This window comes from Camelus ferus, chromosome 19 (genome assembly GCF_009834535.1).
Source record: "Camelus ferus isolate YT-003-E chromosome 19, BCGSAC_Cfer_1.0, whole genome shotgun sequence".
Lineage (NCBI taxonomy): Eukaryota > Metazoa > Chordata > Mammalia > Artiodactyla > Camelidae > Camelus > Camelus ferus.
In genome coordinates, this window is record NC_045714.1 from 28,802,681 (window position 1) to 28,816,961 (window position 14,281).

Genomic DNA, 14,281 nt, shown 5'->3' on the forward strand with positions numbered 1-14,281 from the left:
AAAAGTAAATTAAATTAAGTAAACATGAAGTTTTCCAAAGTATAACTCAGGAAAGTTTAAATTTTTTTTTTCTGAAGAGGTTCCAGAAAGCAAGAGTAAGTCATTGATATATCGAAGTGTCCATTTCTCCCCAGATCCTTTGATGGTTCCAGGTAAATAGGAAGTTTCTTACAGATACATGAGATGCTAAAAGGGAAAGGGCTTGTCAAGTTTGGGGCCTGGGGATAAGCTGATCACAGATGGTGGAAGGGTGGAGGAAACGTTGGTGGGGGTGAGGGGTGTCCACCGGCACCAAAGGTATCTCCTGTTCCTTGTGCAGCATGCAACTTTTATGAGGAATCAAGGCTTGATCCTCACTGGTACCAGGCAGACACTGAAAAGAGATCATGCAAGGAAAAACTGAGGTTGACAAAGCAGCAAACAAACAGAAAATAGGAGAGCAACAGGAGGGGTACTTATCAAGATTTGCTGGGACAATGAACTTCTAAGGATGTGCTACTGTCAACAGTTAAAGGCTTGGGGAAATAATTCATGAGCTGCCTCTCACATGGTGGTGATTTTATGAGGGTGGAGGGATTCCCACCCTAACACCAGAGAAAAGGATTTCCCATAGCTGCCCTCAGATCTTCGAAAAAATGAATATTTAGAAAGTGAGTGAAATTCAAACTATGTACATTTTTCTAGGAAATGTTAGCAAATTACATTTTATTTCAAATAAAACTCAACCTAAGCGACCATGTTCAGTCCAGCTTTTTAATCCAAAATGTCAAACTCAAGACCAAGAAGCATTAGAATCTACACTAGACCAATTGTTCAAGAAGTCCATTATTAACACTACTTACATTTGCCAAAATAAATCCATAATTTTTCACCTGGAAAAGCCAACTTCCCCTCATTGCTACCTACTCGTCTTTGCTTTTCCCCCTGCAGGAATGAAAAGCCCACCTTCACCAGCCCCCTCTCGCTTCTGGATGCCACAGAAACCATTTTAGTTTTGTTTTCTTGTTTCAAGAAAGCAGCCAAACATTAGACAGTACTGTGTTTTAATTCATTTTGAAAAACAAATTCACATGGATTGCTTCTTCAGGTCCCCTTAGTCAGACCTGATGCACTATGAAGTCCAAACAACTCTGCATAGTTATATTAAACAGGTTCTTGTGCTGCGAAGTCACTGGATGCAGGGAGCAGTGAAACATTCCCAAGACAATGACCAGACATGCGGAACGCCAGCCAGAAGCACAGGTCACTTTCAGGGGTCTTGCTGCAGGGAGCGTCAGGCTGTGTTTTGTGTGCATTGACAACAGTATAGGGTAAGCCATCTGTTTTCAAGGGATCAAAGCATCCAATGTTCCTCTTGAACCTTAAGAGCTATCTTTCCAAAAGAACTGTGGTTCCACTCCCTAAACTTTAGACCCAAATACGCCTCTGAGTTGTATGTGTTGCTCCTTGGAGAGTCAAAGCCAAGCCACCATGAGCATAAAGCTGGCTGACCTCTCCCTCCCAATCCCCAGCAGAGAGAGAACAACTGCTCTTCACCCCGTGAACCCAAAAGAATCCCCCCATCCCGGGGTTTAAGCATGGATGCAGGCCAAACAAGACTTGAATACCCAGGCCTGTTTGGTTGTAGCTATTTTGGTATATCCCGTGTACAAGGTGGAAAGTGCTTTTGTTTCTCTATCTGATCCAGCCAGGGGGAGAGGGGCTTGGGGGCTGCCTGTCTGATGGCCCCTAGCCCATGTGCTTATATTGGGATCGGTCCCTAGGGATCTGGACCTGGTTGGCAGTCATTTTGTGGTGGATGTGGTAAATCACCAGCGTTACCACAATGACAAAGCCCAAGATGAGCCCCAAAATCAGAGGCAAGGTTTCCTCCAACTGTTCCCGCTCGTCCACTGGGCATTTATGCTCTGAAACGGGAAAGAAGAAGAAAAGCAATGAGGTCCTGTCAAAATATTCTGAACCGTAAGTCCCAACAACAAAAAGAAAGGCAGCTAGAGATGAAAAGATTTCTCAAGGAAACTTTAGGGAAATATTTTTTCAGAAATAGTATTTCTCAACCAACTTGAAGACCTCACCCCTTAATATTTCTGCATACTGTGCAATAAAAACATACCAATTAAATAGGACAACATTCAGTTACTGAATTCCTGGAGGATGTCAATAAAATATCCAAATGATTTATTTAAATATTCAGTTTGGACATGAGACACAACCACCACCATTTTAATTGTTGATTTAATTTTTTGAACTTCTTACTGATGTCTAATGTATATAGACAGAATCACAGATAAATACACAGCTTTCAGAAAGTCTGAAAATTCCAAGTGTTGACAATGATTTGGCACAATTGGAATGCTTATCTACCATTGGTGGGAAATGGCACAACCACTTTGTGAAACTGTTTAGCAGTTTCTAATAAAGGCAAATATGCCTTAGAACTTACCTAACAATCCAGAATTCCGTTCCTAGGTATTTACCCAAAAATAATGCAAAAATATGGACACAAAAAGACTTGAACATAAATGTTCATAGAAGCTTTATTCATAATAGCCTGTGGCCCGATATACCCATTTCCTGGGGAAGAGACTTATTGTCATCTGGTGCACCAGGGACAATTATGGGCCCAGAACTCCAAAGACAGAAGGTTGGTTTTTTCCCGTGATACACCGTTGCCTCTATGAAGAGAACAGTGAGTAGAAGTGGGGTCTCTTGAATTTGACACATTGCAAAATGACTATAACTCAATAAAAAAATGTTTAAAAAACAAACAAAAAAACGTAACCATCATCTGAGAACTGAGATCTGAATATAATAAAATTTGGCTTTACCATTTAAAAAAAAAAAAAGAAGTGGGGTCTCTTGGCGTAGAGATTTTGTTAACAACCAATGGTTTTCTCCTCACCACAACACACCGACACCTGTGTAATGTTAACGTAGACTGTGGCGTTTGCTCAGTTTCCGTGTGCCACTGCAAACTCATCGCTGGATATTCCTAACAAATCCTGTTCAATCACACCTGAGTTTATGTTAATGAGATGAGTTTAGGAAAGCCCTTAGGTCACCTAAGGTTGGGGGCTGGTTGGCAGGGGAACCAACCAGCCCCCATTAGATTAAAGGGTTGGAACTTTTAGCCTTCCCTCCTGATTTCCTGGGAGGGAAGAGGAGCTGAAGATTGGGTTCAGTCTCCAATGGCCAATGATCTAATCAATCATGTCCGTAAAACCCCAAAAGGACAGGGTTCGGAGAGCTTCCAGTCGGGAACACATGGAGATTTGGGGAAAATGGTGCCTGGAGGGATCATGGAAGCCCTGCGCTCTTTCCCCACACCTTGCCCTGTGTGTCTCTTCCATCTGGCTGTTCCTGAGTTATTTCATTTTATAACAAGCCAGTAGTCTAGTGAGTAGAATGTTATTCTCTGAGTTCCATGAGCGGCTTTAGTAAATTAATCAAACCCAAGGAGGAGGTGGGGACCTCCAATCCATAAGCAGGTCTGTCAGAAGAACAGGTGGTATCCTGGGTGTTTGGCACCTGAAGTGGGGACAGAGGGCAGTCTTGAAGAACTGAGCCCTTCACCTGTGGGGTCTGATGGCAGCTCCAGGTAGATGGTGTCAGAACTGAGTTGACTTGTAGGCCACCCAGCTGGTGTTAGAGAATTGCATGGTGGTTGGTGAAAACACTCACACTTCAGAATTGGTGTCAGAATCAAAGTACCAAAAGTATTATCCTTAAATGGATAATAACACTGGTGTAGTTATGGGGAATATATCATATATCCTCGAATGAAGATGGAGGTGAAAAGCATGATGTATTTTGGCAAAAAAAAAAATGTGGTTGAAATACTATTATGGTTTATTTCTTTAAAAATTGCTTTTTGTTGCCTTAGGGGAAAACGTGAACTAACAATATGAGAGGAAAGGGAATATAAAGTGAGTATTAAACTATGGACCGGTCAAAGTTAATCACGGAAAACTAAGGGGATGTCAAAATTATCCTGAAAAATACTGACTCCGCGTCCCCACCCACCTGCATTCATTAAGTGGTCACATAAAGGGGAACGGCTGAGCCCTCCTTCCCTCTCCACCATTCCAAAATCCACAAAGCTCTGGAAATCACAAGTACTTTGTATCGTTCCTTTGGCAGCAAAAGCTGGCTTCAACTAACGTCAGGACACCCCTGAGTGTCATTTCTCCTCCTCAGCACAAAGATGCACGTGTTTCCCCGCAGGAAACAGATACATTCATATGTTTGATTTCACGGGGCTGCCCTGACTCTCCTGGGTCTCATATAATGTATGGATGATGCGATGCATTCTCTTCTGAAAGTCCAAAATATTCTGACCTCCGAAAAAACATCTAGCCCCAAGGGTATTAGATAAGAGATTGTGAACCCATAAAAGAAGGATACACATTCCCCTCTCAGGCTTAAATCAATGTTTTTCACCCTGCCTTTGACCCACAGGAAAAACTATATTTTACATTACAGCCCTGAACCTATGTAGACACACATCACCAAAACCAAAGTTTTATAGAGCAGTAGTTATCCTTACTTTGTGCCTCTAATAATTTATCCTCTTTTCTATTCTCTTTCATTTAAAATCGTGCTGGTCATGACCCGATAAAGCAGAGGTTATAATCTTTTTAGTGTCCACTTGATGAAATTATCGCCCCTTCTCAGAATAATGCTTATAAATGCGTAAGAATGAAATCCATAAGATGACAAGTGAAATAGACTACACTGAAATGCAGCTCTTAAATAATTCAGCTATTTTTAAATAATCCGGGAGACAATTGCATACGTACTTCTTTATTAGTGCACAAGGATGTGGGCTGTGATGGCAAAGTAGTGAGACGCGTCATTGTTACTTTGCAAGAGCTGCACAAACACGTGGGAGGAAAGCATCTATGGTTTCTGTTGGTGACAAAGACACAGGTATGACTAATACCACTGTGGGTTATTACCTTTATTTATAATCCAAGGAAATGTTAGATATTAATTAGAAATTAGTGAAGATAAGGGCGTGAATTTTTCCCACTGAAATTTACAGACCCTCCTGAATTCTATCCACAGAACTGTGGACCCCAGGGTTAATATCCTGTGCAGTAAACTGATTACACAACCCACAGATTGCAAAACAAGGATTGCTGACTGTGACCTCTGCCTGGGAAAAGAGCACCCCTAGGCTTAGCCCCGCTCAGCATCTGGCTCCGGGTGCTCAGAGACCCCTAATTCCTCATCTACATCCACAGCCTTGGGGCCCCTCATGCCTCTGCCAGGGCCGGACTTACGGCTCTAGAGAACTCAAAACAGAGACCCAGGGTAGACGGTCCATGACTGGAAAAAGCAACAACCAGCCCAGTCACTGGAAAGAACCAGAAGAAAACAGATCAGTCAAAAGAGGTGTAACTGTCCACTGCCGCCTGCCAACTCAGGTCCCCTCAACCATCAGCCTGGTGTCCGCACAGAAGTCCTGATTCATCTCAGGTTCTGTTTTCTAGGCGTGTGTTTAATTTTGTTTTGTTTGATGACTACAGCATTTTAAAGTTGCATTTAATCCCTGAGGCAAACAAACCGTGAGGACTCTGTATTGTCCCTAAACGAACAGCACTGAGATGGGTAACAGGCCAGGAGTCAAGCCGACGGCTGTTGCTGTGAAGGAGGGCAAGACTTTTGCTGGCTGTGCTTCCCTCTGCTGTCTGACAGGGCAGCTAGAAAGAGGGGTTTGCCCTTCTTCCCACATTTCCTTTGGCTGACTCTGGACTCCTGTAACCTCAGTAAAAGATGTTTTGTGTACTCAGAAGCTGTTACGATGAGCGGGCTTTGGAGATCTTTGGCTGGAGATAAGCAGATACTGTCACCAAGACGTAAACATAAAAATAAATAAGATAATAAAAGCATGGTTCATTGATGTCACTGCATGCCAGGAACACAGCGAGCATAAGGGAGAGTTATATAAACTCTTTCCCACTAGCCTGTAAGCTCCACCAGGGCAGACACAGACAGTATCTTGTCCCCTCTGCATTCAACATTCCCACACATTCCAGTGGGTTCTGACTACAAGGCAGGTTAGACGCCCGTCCCAGAGAGTCAACGTCCGTGGCAGATGGGAGTTGGTGGGATAACTCGGAGGTGGGTGCCAGCCCTGCGAGCCCCAGGGGCCCACAGTGGTAACCTGCTCACTTACACACCTCTACTAGCTGCCTTGTCTTCCCAGCCCACTTCCCCACCCCTAACAGTGCTTTCTAGAACCACCTCCTAAATAAACTACTTACACACTCAAAGAGGATCTGCTTCTTGCAGAATCAGACCTAAAACACCGTGTTCCAGGACCGAATTCCACAGCTGGCCAGCTCCACGGCCCTGCACGGGGCCCCCGTATTCCAACCCTCTCTACAGTCCTCTGTGGTGTTAATAACAGGAGCCTCCCCCTCTGCATGCTCCCCCAGGAGGCCCTGAGGAGCAACCACCCAGCTGACCCTATTCCTGGCTGGGAGGTGCCAAGCAAACCACACGTCTCCGCTGCGCTCTGGACCAGCGTTGGCAAACCCGTCTCTGGTTTGCAGCATGGCAGCCAGCCTTGGGGCGCTCCGCTGGGAGTAGTGTACACTCATTTCCACTAAATCACAGGTAGTTTTTCCCATGGATCTGGGTAAAATACTGATCAGGTGGGGTCTCCCCATCACGCTGTTAGAAACAATGAATAAAAGCTCCCAAATTCAGGGCACCCAACGACCTTTCTGAAGGCGCCTCCTGCAGTCACGTGTTTGTAACAGTTGCTCAGAGGGAGCAGCTGATGTTAACAGCACTGCACCTGCTACCCAAAGACAAGTTCCCATCCAGCCCTGGCAGCCACCAGGAGTGCAGCCTCGGCCGGTACCCCACTTCCCCCAGCCTCAGCGTCACCACTGTAAACGCGGATCTCAGGACCTCCTTCGCGGGTTTCTTTGTTTCCCCCCTCCTTGAGAATTAAGAAGGGCCGGGTCTATACATGGTGATTTGAATGCCTCCTAAACCTGAGTCTCTAACAAAGGGGCACAGAGACACTTTCGTGTTCTATTATCTTTCTTCTGTCCTGACCCATGAAGTTGCCTTTAATTCAAGCCTTTCAAATACTCAGGTAGATTTGTTCCCTCCCAGTGATGCATCCCCCATCCCATCACAGTCAGAAGTCTTCAGGGGCCACAAAGGGACCCACGACAAGGAGTGAATTATGGAAGGACAATTACCCAACACCAGCTGTGAAACCGTGGGCTGCCTTGAACTACAGGTGAGTTTTGCCACATCAAGTGTATTTGTTATAGAAACAAGCCAGCCCCTATGGATTGGCCCCTTGGTGGTTTATATTTTAACTGCAAGCTGAGACCCATTAGCTCAAAAGCCTTCCTGGGCCAAACTCAAATTTTTACACATCTAGTTACTTTAAAAACAGACCAAACACATTTTTAGCCATTTAGAGCCTGCCTGCTTTGCGTACAATGATGCTCTTGATAAGATAAATACCCAGCTTCTGCTGCCCTCAGAGCTCTTTTACCCAGAGACCTAGACTGTTAGCTCCCTCTTGACACCCCTCTCCCTGACAAGAAATCCCCTGCCCTCCTCTCCTTCTGGATAGCAGTCCCCAGCATGCTGTAAGCCTCCCTGTGGACAGTCGCATGCTATGAGAGGCTTTTCTCACCCAACCCTGTCCAAGCGCCACCCAGTGAGGCTTGTGTGTTACCACTGCCTTGCATGCTCCTATCATTTTCTTAGATCAGCTCAAAACTCCCTCAACCTTCCCCCCATCTCTGCACAGTTTGCCATGGACCAGCAGCATCACCAGGGAGCTTGCTAGAAATGGAGCTTCTTGGGCTCTGCCCCCAGACCGAATGAACCAGACTCTGTGTTAACACGATCACCACTGTTGTGCACAGTGAAGCTAGAGATATGCTAAGCTAAGCGATTTTGGCCAGGGATCAGGGTAGTAGCCAAGCTCAATGCACTAAAGGGATTTGCGTGATCAAGACGTCATCCCCAACCAGGCTGCTCTCAGGCCCTATGAGTGTCCACTCTCCCATTTCACTAACCCTTCCTTGCTTTTCTCAGAATCTATGAAGGAGACATGTAGGAGACTGCAGACCACTAGGCATGACCCCCTTATACTGGGAAGAGGCTCTTCATGGGAAACCCTTCTGCTGTAGGTCCTGCACACACATGACGGAGCACAAGTACACAGCCCTGCAGCGGGTGTGCAGACATATAACCGGATGCCCCCCACGCAGGCGTGCTCCATCCACACCCACACACACATCAGCAACACATCTAGAGCCTCCTTCTATTCTAGTGGTGGGGACCTAGTGCCAGGTCCCCAAAAGGCACTCCAAAAGGGCTCTTTCAGATTGCACCAAATCAAATTAAACCATCTCCTACAAAACACCCTGGGGGCAGGGGCTGAGAGGCACAGACAAGAGAAGCCAGGAACAAAAGGAGTCCTGCCACACAAAGGCACATCACATCGATCCAGTGAGTGATTCTGAATGAGGTTCCTCCCAAGAGCTGAATGGCTTGAGCCCCAGGGCACCACAGAGGAGGGGACATCCTAATTATTACTCAGAAAAGCCTGGGTAAGACAAGTGCAATTTGCTTGTGCTTTACACATCTGCATTCAGAAAGTTATGTGTGCTTGCAAACTCTGCAAGTCGACCCATCTAGGCTCTGGACGTGGAGGAAAACTGCTGTTTATACAAAAGACGTCATAAAGTCCACCCCAAGAGCATCATGGATTTTTAGGAAAATAGCTCGGCTCCTTATTCAGTCTTCATTTACTCTTATTTTGTACACAGTTCTAACGCCGATGAGATGTAAGTTCTCCGTTCACAAATGACTGTAAGCAACAACTTAGAAATAACCCAGAGCAGGGTTAGGGTGAAGTTGTGGTAAGGATCTAGTAAAAGCTGTCATTACAGCACCAGTAATGCCAAGAAGTGAAGACGCCGGCCAGTGAAAAACAAAGTGATTAGCAACTATAGAAAATACCCATATAAACTCAAAAGTATCTATGGTAAGTTCCCTGGGGACAGATATTACATGATCTAGTATTTTCATAATGAATTCCCGTTCAGCAATAGTCCTAAGTCCAGTGACTTTGAATTATATGTAATGGTTTCAGTTTAAGAAAGATACTGTTGGATTTTATAAATACTTTCCTAATCCAACAGTTTTTTGTTTTTTAGTGTCCGGATCTTGACATTTAGTTTAGTTTCAATTTTGTAGAAAATACATGGAAATGGACTAGCTTCCATATTGCCACATTACAGGTAAGTGTGACACGGCTTTACTAGACTGATTCAGTTCTGATGTGCCTGGCACTGAAGCATCTGGAAGTATCCATATTAATTGAGTCCACAGTTTCAGAATATCAGTTCAACAAAGTTAGCAGGGTATCTGCGATGTGCCAAGCACTGGATTAGGTGCTAAAAATACAAAGATGAATAAGAAGCAGCTCATTCCGTCCAGGGCAGTTTAACGCAGGAATTCCCACGTGCCTTCTGGACAATCATGGGGGGAGAAATGCTGTTCAGTATACTTTGAGTGCGAGGGGCATCTTATGAAGGGTGGACTCCTTGGGGATGATTGAATGACGTGTGTGTGATCCAGATGGGGATTCCCTAATATCCTACACATTCAAATGGTCATATTTACCTGGGATCTCTAGCCCAAAGGCAGGTACCCATCAAGCAATCAGAATCTCTCCCCATTTCTTAACCATAGGAATGAACAAGAATATTAAGCTGTCTTTAACAACCTCCTCCAGACAAAAGAGAATGAGAAAACAAATGAGCTGAAGGAGTCACTTACCCTACCCTTGCCCAGTGTAAATTGTTGCTAGATCTGGACAAACTGCAGAAGGTGGGCTCCCCTCCCACCCTACCTCTGCTGGGATGCAGAGAAACCAAGAGGACGCGGGCACCCTGAACCTGCCCCCACTGCATCCTGCCTGGTCCCCTTTCAGGGCTCCCACAGACTGACAAGAAGCCCTTCCTTCACGCCCCAGAGGGAGTGGATCCGGGACCCTTGCCTCCCTGGAGCTTCGTGTGTGTCCTTCCCCACAAAGGTAAGTGCTGGATAGAAGCAGGACTTCATGACTCACACACACACACACACACACACACACACACACACACACACACACACACACAGACCTATTGCATTCAAAACCTTAGACTCACAGTGGAAATGGAAATGGTGGGAAACCTAGAGCTGGAAATGTCTAGAGAACATGGAGAAGCTGAGGCCCACAGAAGCAGAGGCCTTTTTCCAATCCAGGGCTCTCTAGTTAACTGCTTGGGATTGTTAGCTGACTTTCCCTTGGGAAACTTGCATCAAAATTGTATATGTTCTCCCAAGTGACTTTCTTGTCTTTCTCCCTATCAAGTTCCTCCTTTGGCAAAGGAGGGGAGGAAGGGAAAGATAAAGAAATAAGGAGAAAAAAGGATAGAAGGGAAAGAAAGAAAGAAAGAGGAAAAGAAGGAAGTGAAGAACAAGAGAGAGGGGAAAAGAAGCAGCCATTGAAGGAAGTTGATATGGCTCAGTTTGCTGCATTTAGTCTTTGTACAGAGGGAGGCAGCACCACGATATTGTAGAGAAAATCCCAGTGGCACCCTGGCAGTTCCCCTTCCACGTCCCTCCTGAGCTCAGTCTTTCCACCTTCCTCCCCCATCTCCTCTTGCCTCTCCACCTGCCTACCTTCACTGAAGACAAAATCAGAGATGATGTCAAAGGGCTGGATGTGGACTGCAGACAGGATCATGGTGATGGTCTTCTGCGAATCGCTGGAGGCCAGTGAAATGGTCTGCTGGGCTTGACACTCGTAGGACTTCCCAGCTGGGGTGACCAAGGCAGAGAGGTGATGCGAGTTGGCTGTGTGCTTCCCAGCTGCAGGGAAGGCCCAAAGCAATAGTTAGGCCCCTCTCGCTGGCAGAACCCTCCTCATGTGCTGGATAGCTGGCTCTCAGCTCCAGACTCCCCTCCAATCCTCTGTGTTGTCTTGCCCAGCTGGGGCTCTGCCGATGACATCAGAGGGGTGAATGCACCCATTCTTTCATGAGCAGGGAGTCTCCTTAAGTATTAATTTGGAATTTGTTTTTGGAAGAGGAGAGGGATACCTAAAACCTAACCCTTTTAACTATATAAAACCTAACAACAGAGATTCCAAAGACACAGAAAGAACAGGGACTTGATTTTCCACATCTCACACTGGCCTGCAAAAAAATAAAGCATCTTCCTCAGCAAAGCATGACTGCTGTTAGTGCTCTGGGCAGACACCCTTGCACACAAACTTAACCGTTGGAGGCCTCCCCCAACCTCTGTTCTCCTTTTCTGAGTTAGGGGTTTTGTTTGGTTTTGTTTTTTTTTTTCGGTCTAATTTAACTATGGGAAATGTTTGCATATGGATTTTGGTGAAGAGATGCCCTTTTTACTGTGATGAAGAGGGAAGGATCACATATGTATTCTTGTAGACGTTCAATAAAAATCTTTTCACTATTCAGGTGCCCAGAGCATGGAAAGTTTCATTATGAGTAGATCATACAATTTACAAAATAAATGCATTAATTTAAATGTGGTCTTTGATGGCCCCTGCAGATGCCAGCACTAACTGGAGCTTGCCACAATATTTTTGGGGGGTTCTGGGTGTTCCTCTTGCCACCATATTTTTGGGGGTTCTGGGTGAGTTGTTGGAGTGATGGGCAGGAAAGGTTAATAAATTAGGAAATGTTCAGAATCCACTCCGGGGTGGCTGCAGTGGTGAGGCCTCCTGCCAAGGGCCAAAAGAGCTGAAGGCCATGAAATTCTGACCGAAAAGGAAAGTCATAAGGCCCCTTTGAAGTTTAAGCACGAAAGGAAAATAAGGGGGTGCAAAAGACAATAAAAAATGCAGCCTTGCCCTTCTTCGTGCGCCTTTAAAGGACAAGTGGTAAGAAGGTCATCCTGCAGCAGCCACCGGAAGACAGGCCCTCAAGAGACATCTCACCCAGGATCAGGCGATGGGTGACGGCTGGGTTCCTTGCGCGTCTGCAAGTCCAGAGCACCAGCGGTTCCACAGCGCTCCGGCTTCCTCCGCCTTGGAGAGCAAGACTAGGGCGGACTTGGCCAGGGAGAGCAAGGCCGGATCCGTTTCCAAAACCCTGGAGGAATTTAGCCTGCAAGCCTGCGATCGCCTGCCCTCTGTGTCTGAGTTCCCCAGGCTCCCTCCCCAGCCGCGCTATCCTCTACTCACCGTCCACTGCGTCTTTAAAATGGGTCTTCTCCGAGGAGTCGTAGACAAACTGGACCTTGCTCAGCCTCCACATCGCCTCGGGTCCCTTGGACATGTTGTGACTTTCCTGCTGAGCGGGGGAAGAGCGTTAACCGCCCCCGCGAATCTGAGTGGGGAAACCCTAGGGCAGCCCCTGTGCCCAACCCTCCCGGAGTCTGACTCCCTCTCTGCGCGCCCCGCCGCAGTTACCTTTACAAACAGCATTTTGAGTGCATACGCGCGATCCACCCAGAACACCTGCAGCTCCGACTCGTTGTGGCCACAGCGACCCTTCACCTCAGCTCCCCGGGTCAGTGAGATATCAGCTTGTTCCGTGAGCAGCTGGGAACACAGACGCCCCGCACCCCCTCAGCGCGCGGGCCGGAGTGCGAGCTGTAAAGGGCGGCGCGTCCAAACTCCGGATCGCACGCTTGGGCGCTCCTTTGCGCGCGCGCTCCCAGGTCCGGGAACATGCGGTTAGATGCTCTGCGTGCAGACCCGGCCGTTAGGGAAGCAGAGAAAGGGGCGGGGGAGAGGTTCTTTCCAAGCAGGCAGGGCGGGCAGAAGGCGTTATAAGCCTGAACCCCCATGCAGCATTCAGGAGCAGCCTGTAGGGCGCAGAGGGGAAGACGGGCGACCTAGGTCTTCAGGGCCTTAAGGGAGTGTGCCCTTCTCCCCTGGAGCCCTAGGAGCAAGCTGGGAGGGAAAAGGTTCCTTACATCGACAGAATTGCTGGCCCACACATTATAAGGGACAATAAATTTGGCTGCAAACTCTGCCATGAGACACGTCGTCCCATTTTCCCGCACCACAAATATATCTTTTTCAGGATTAGTCGAAAGGCCTGAAAGATTTTCCACTTCTTGTTCTCCCATGATTCCAGCCATTGTATCTGAAGAACAAACAAGCAAACAAAAAATTCTATCGGTTTGGGCCTCAGCGAGCCCTCTCGTCTTGGGCACAGGGGTGGAAAGATCGTGGTCTGTGGACTTTGGGGTGATAAATTTCCCTGCCGGCTGCTGTGCCCTCTGAGAGCCATTTCTCTAACCTAGCGTCAACAAATCCGACTTCGTTGCTGTTAATTTATAATCAAAATAAAACATTTAAAAATGTAAACCTTACTAATTTGTATTCAGATTGACCCTTTTCTTAATCTTAGGCTCGTAAACCAAAGCTTTCTTGGCAATGCTCTGAGCCCTACGAAGCAGGACCCTACAGCATCTTGTCTGGGATTGCCATACAGGTGTGTGGCTCTCTGGGGAATTTCCTGCCACTGAGGGGAAGTCCCTCCGCTCCCCCACCCCCCAACCCCCACTCCCACAAAAAGGAAACACACACACACACACACACACACACACACAACGTTAGGGCCACATTTGACCTTAAACTTTACTATGCAGATTCGATTCTCTGCAAAGAGTGAACCCTGCCCTGGCGGTTGCCAAAACGCTACTCACAGAACAGCATCAGAAGAAATCGAAGTCTGTCCACGCTGAGAACGGTTCTTCCTCGGAGATCCATGATCTCGGAGCAGCGATTGAGGCCAGATGTGATGCTGCAGAGGCTGCCCGAGAGGGAATCCCTCAAAGTCGCCGCTGGAGTGAGCCGGGTGAGCGAGGGGCGGGGGCACCGAGAGGGAGGAGGGAGGGAGCGCGTGTGCAGTGTGCGCTGGCGGACTTGGTGTCGAGTACCGCACCGAACCGCGCAGGCTGAACGCGAGTCACCTCACTGCGGAGAACTGGCCCGCGCGGCGAGGGAGCTGTCCACGGCTGCAAGTGCTGAAAGGATTCGGTTGTGTTGCAGGAGTGATTGTGGCTTGGCTTGTGCAGAGGGCCAATGAGATTTGGGAGGGATAAAATTCTCCCTGAGTCTGTTTCCTGTGCTGCAATTGCATCTGCAAAGATGATTTTGTCCTGAGAAACTTAATAGCACCCTCAGACTTATTCAATATCCTTACCGGTACAGTTATTAAGTGGTGAAGGTATCACACCACTGGAGTCCCGGCTTTTGAAA

At 47.1% G+C, this 14,281-nt stretch overlaps 1 protein-coding gene across 1 annotated transcript; it reads right to left on the minus strand.

Moving 5' to 3' along the window:
- Positions 1-1,026: 1,026 nt before the first annotated feature.
- LAMP5 (lysosomal associated membrane protein family member 5) lies at positions 1,027-13,806 on the minus strand. Its single transcript, XM_032461170.1, has 6 exons — positions 13,726-13,806; positions 12,988-13,160; positions 12,479-12,610; positions 12,251-12,356; positions 10,720-10,908; positions 1,027-1,907 (listed from the first exon to the last, which is right to left on the minus strand). The coding sequence occupies exons 1-6, from the start codon at positions 13,787-13,789 to the stop codon at positions 1,729-1,731; spliced, it is 843 nt and encodes a 280-aa protein (XP_032317061.1). The 5' UTR covers positions 13,790-13,806; the 3' UTR covers positions 1,027-1,728.
- Between the last annotated feature and the right edge of the window lie 475 nt (positions 13,807-14,281).

Coding starts and splice junctions, on each gene's coding strand:
- LAMP5 (XM_032461170.1), bottom strand. CDS start 13,789: ATGGATCTCCGAGGAAGAACCGTTCTCAGCGTGGACAGACTTCGATTT. Junction 10,909..12,250: donor TTTTAAAGACGCAGTGGACG/GTGAGTAGAGGA, acceptor CCTTCCCTGCAG/CTGGGAAGCACACAGCCAAC. Junction 1,908..10,719: donor TGATTTTGTCTTCAGTGAAG/GTAGGCAGGTGG, acceptor TTCCCGTTTCAG/AGCATAAATGCCCAGTGGAC.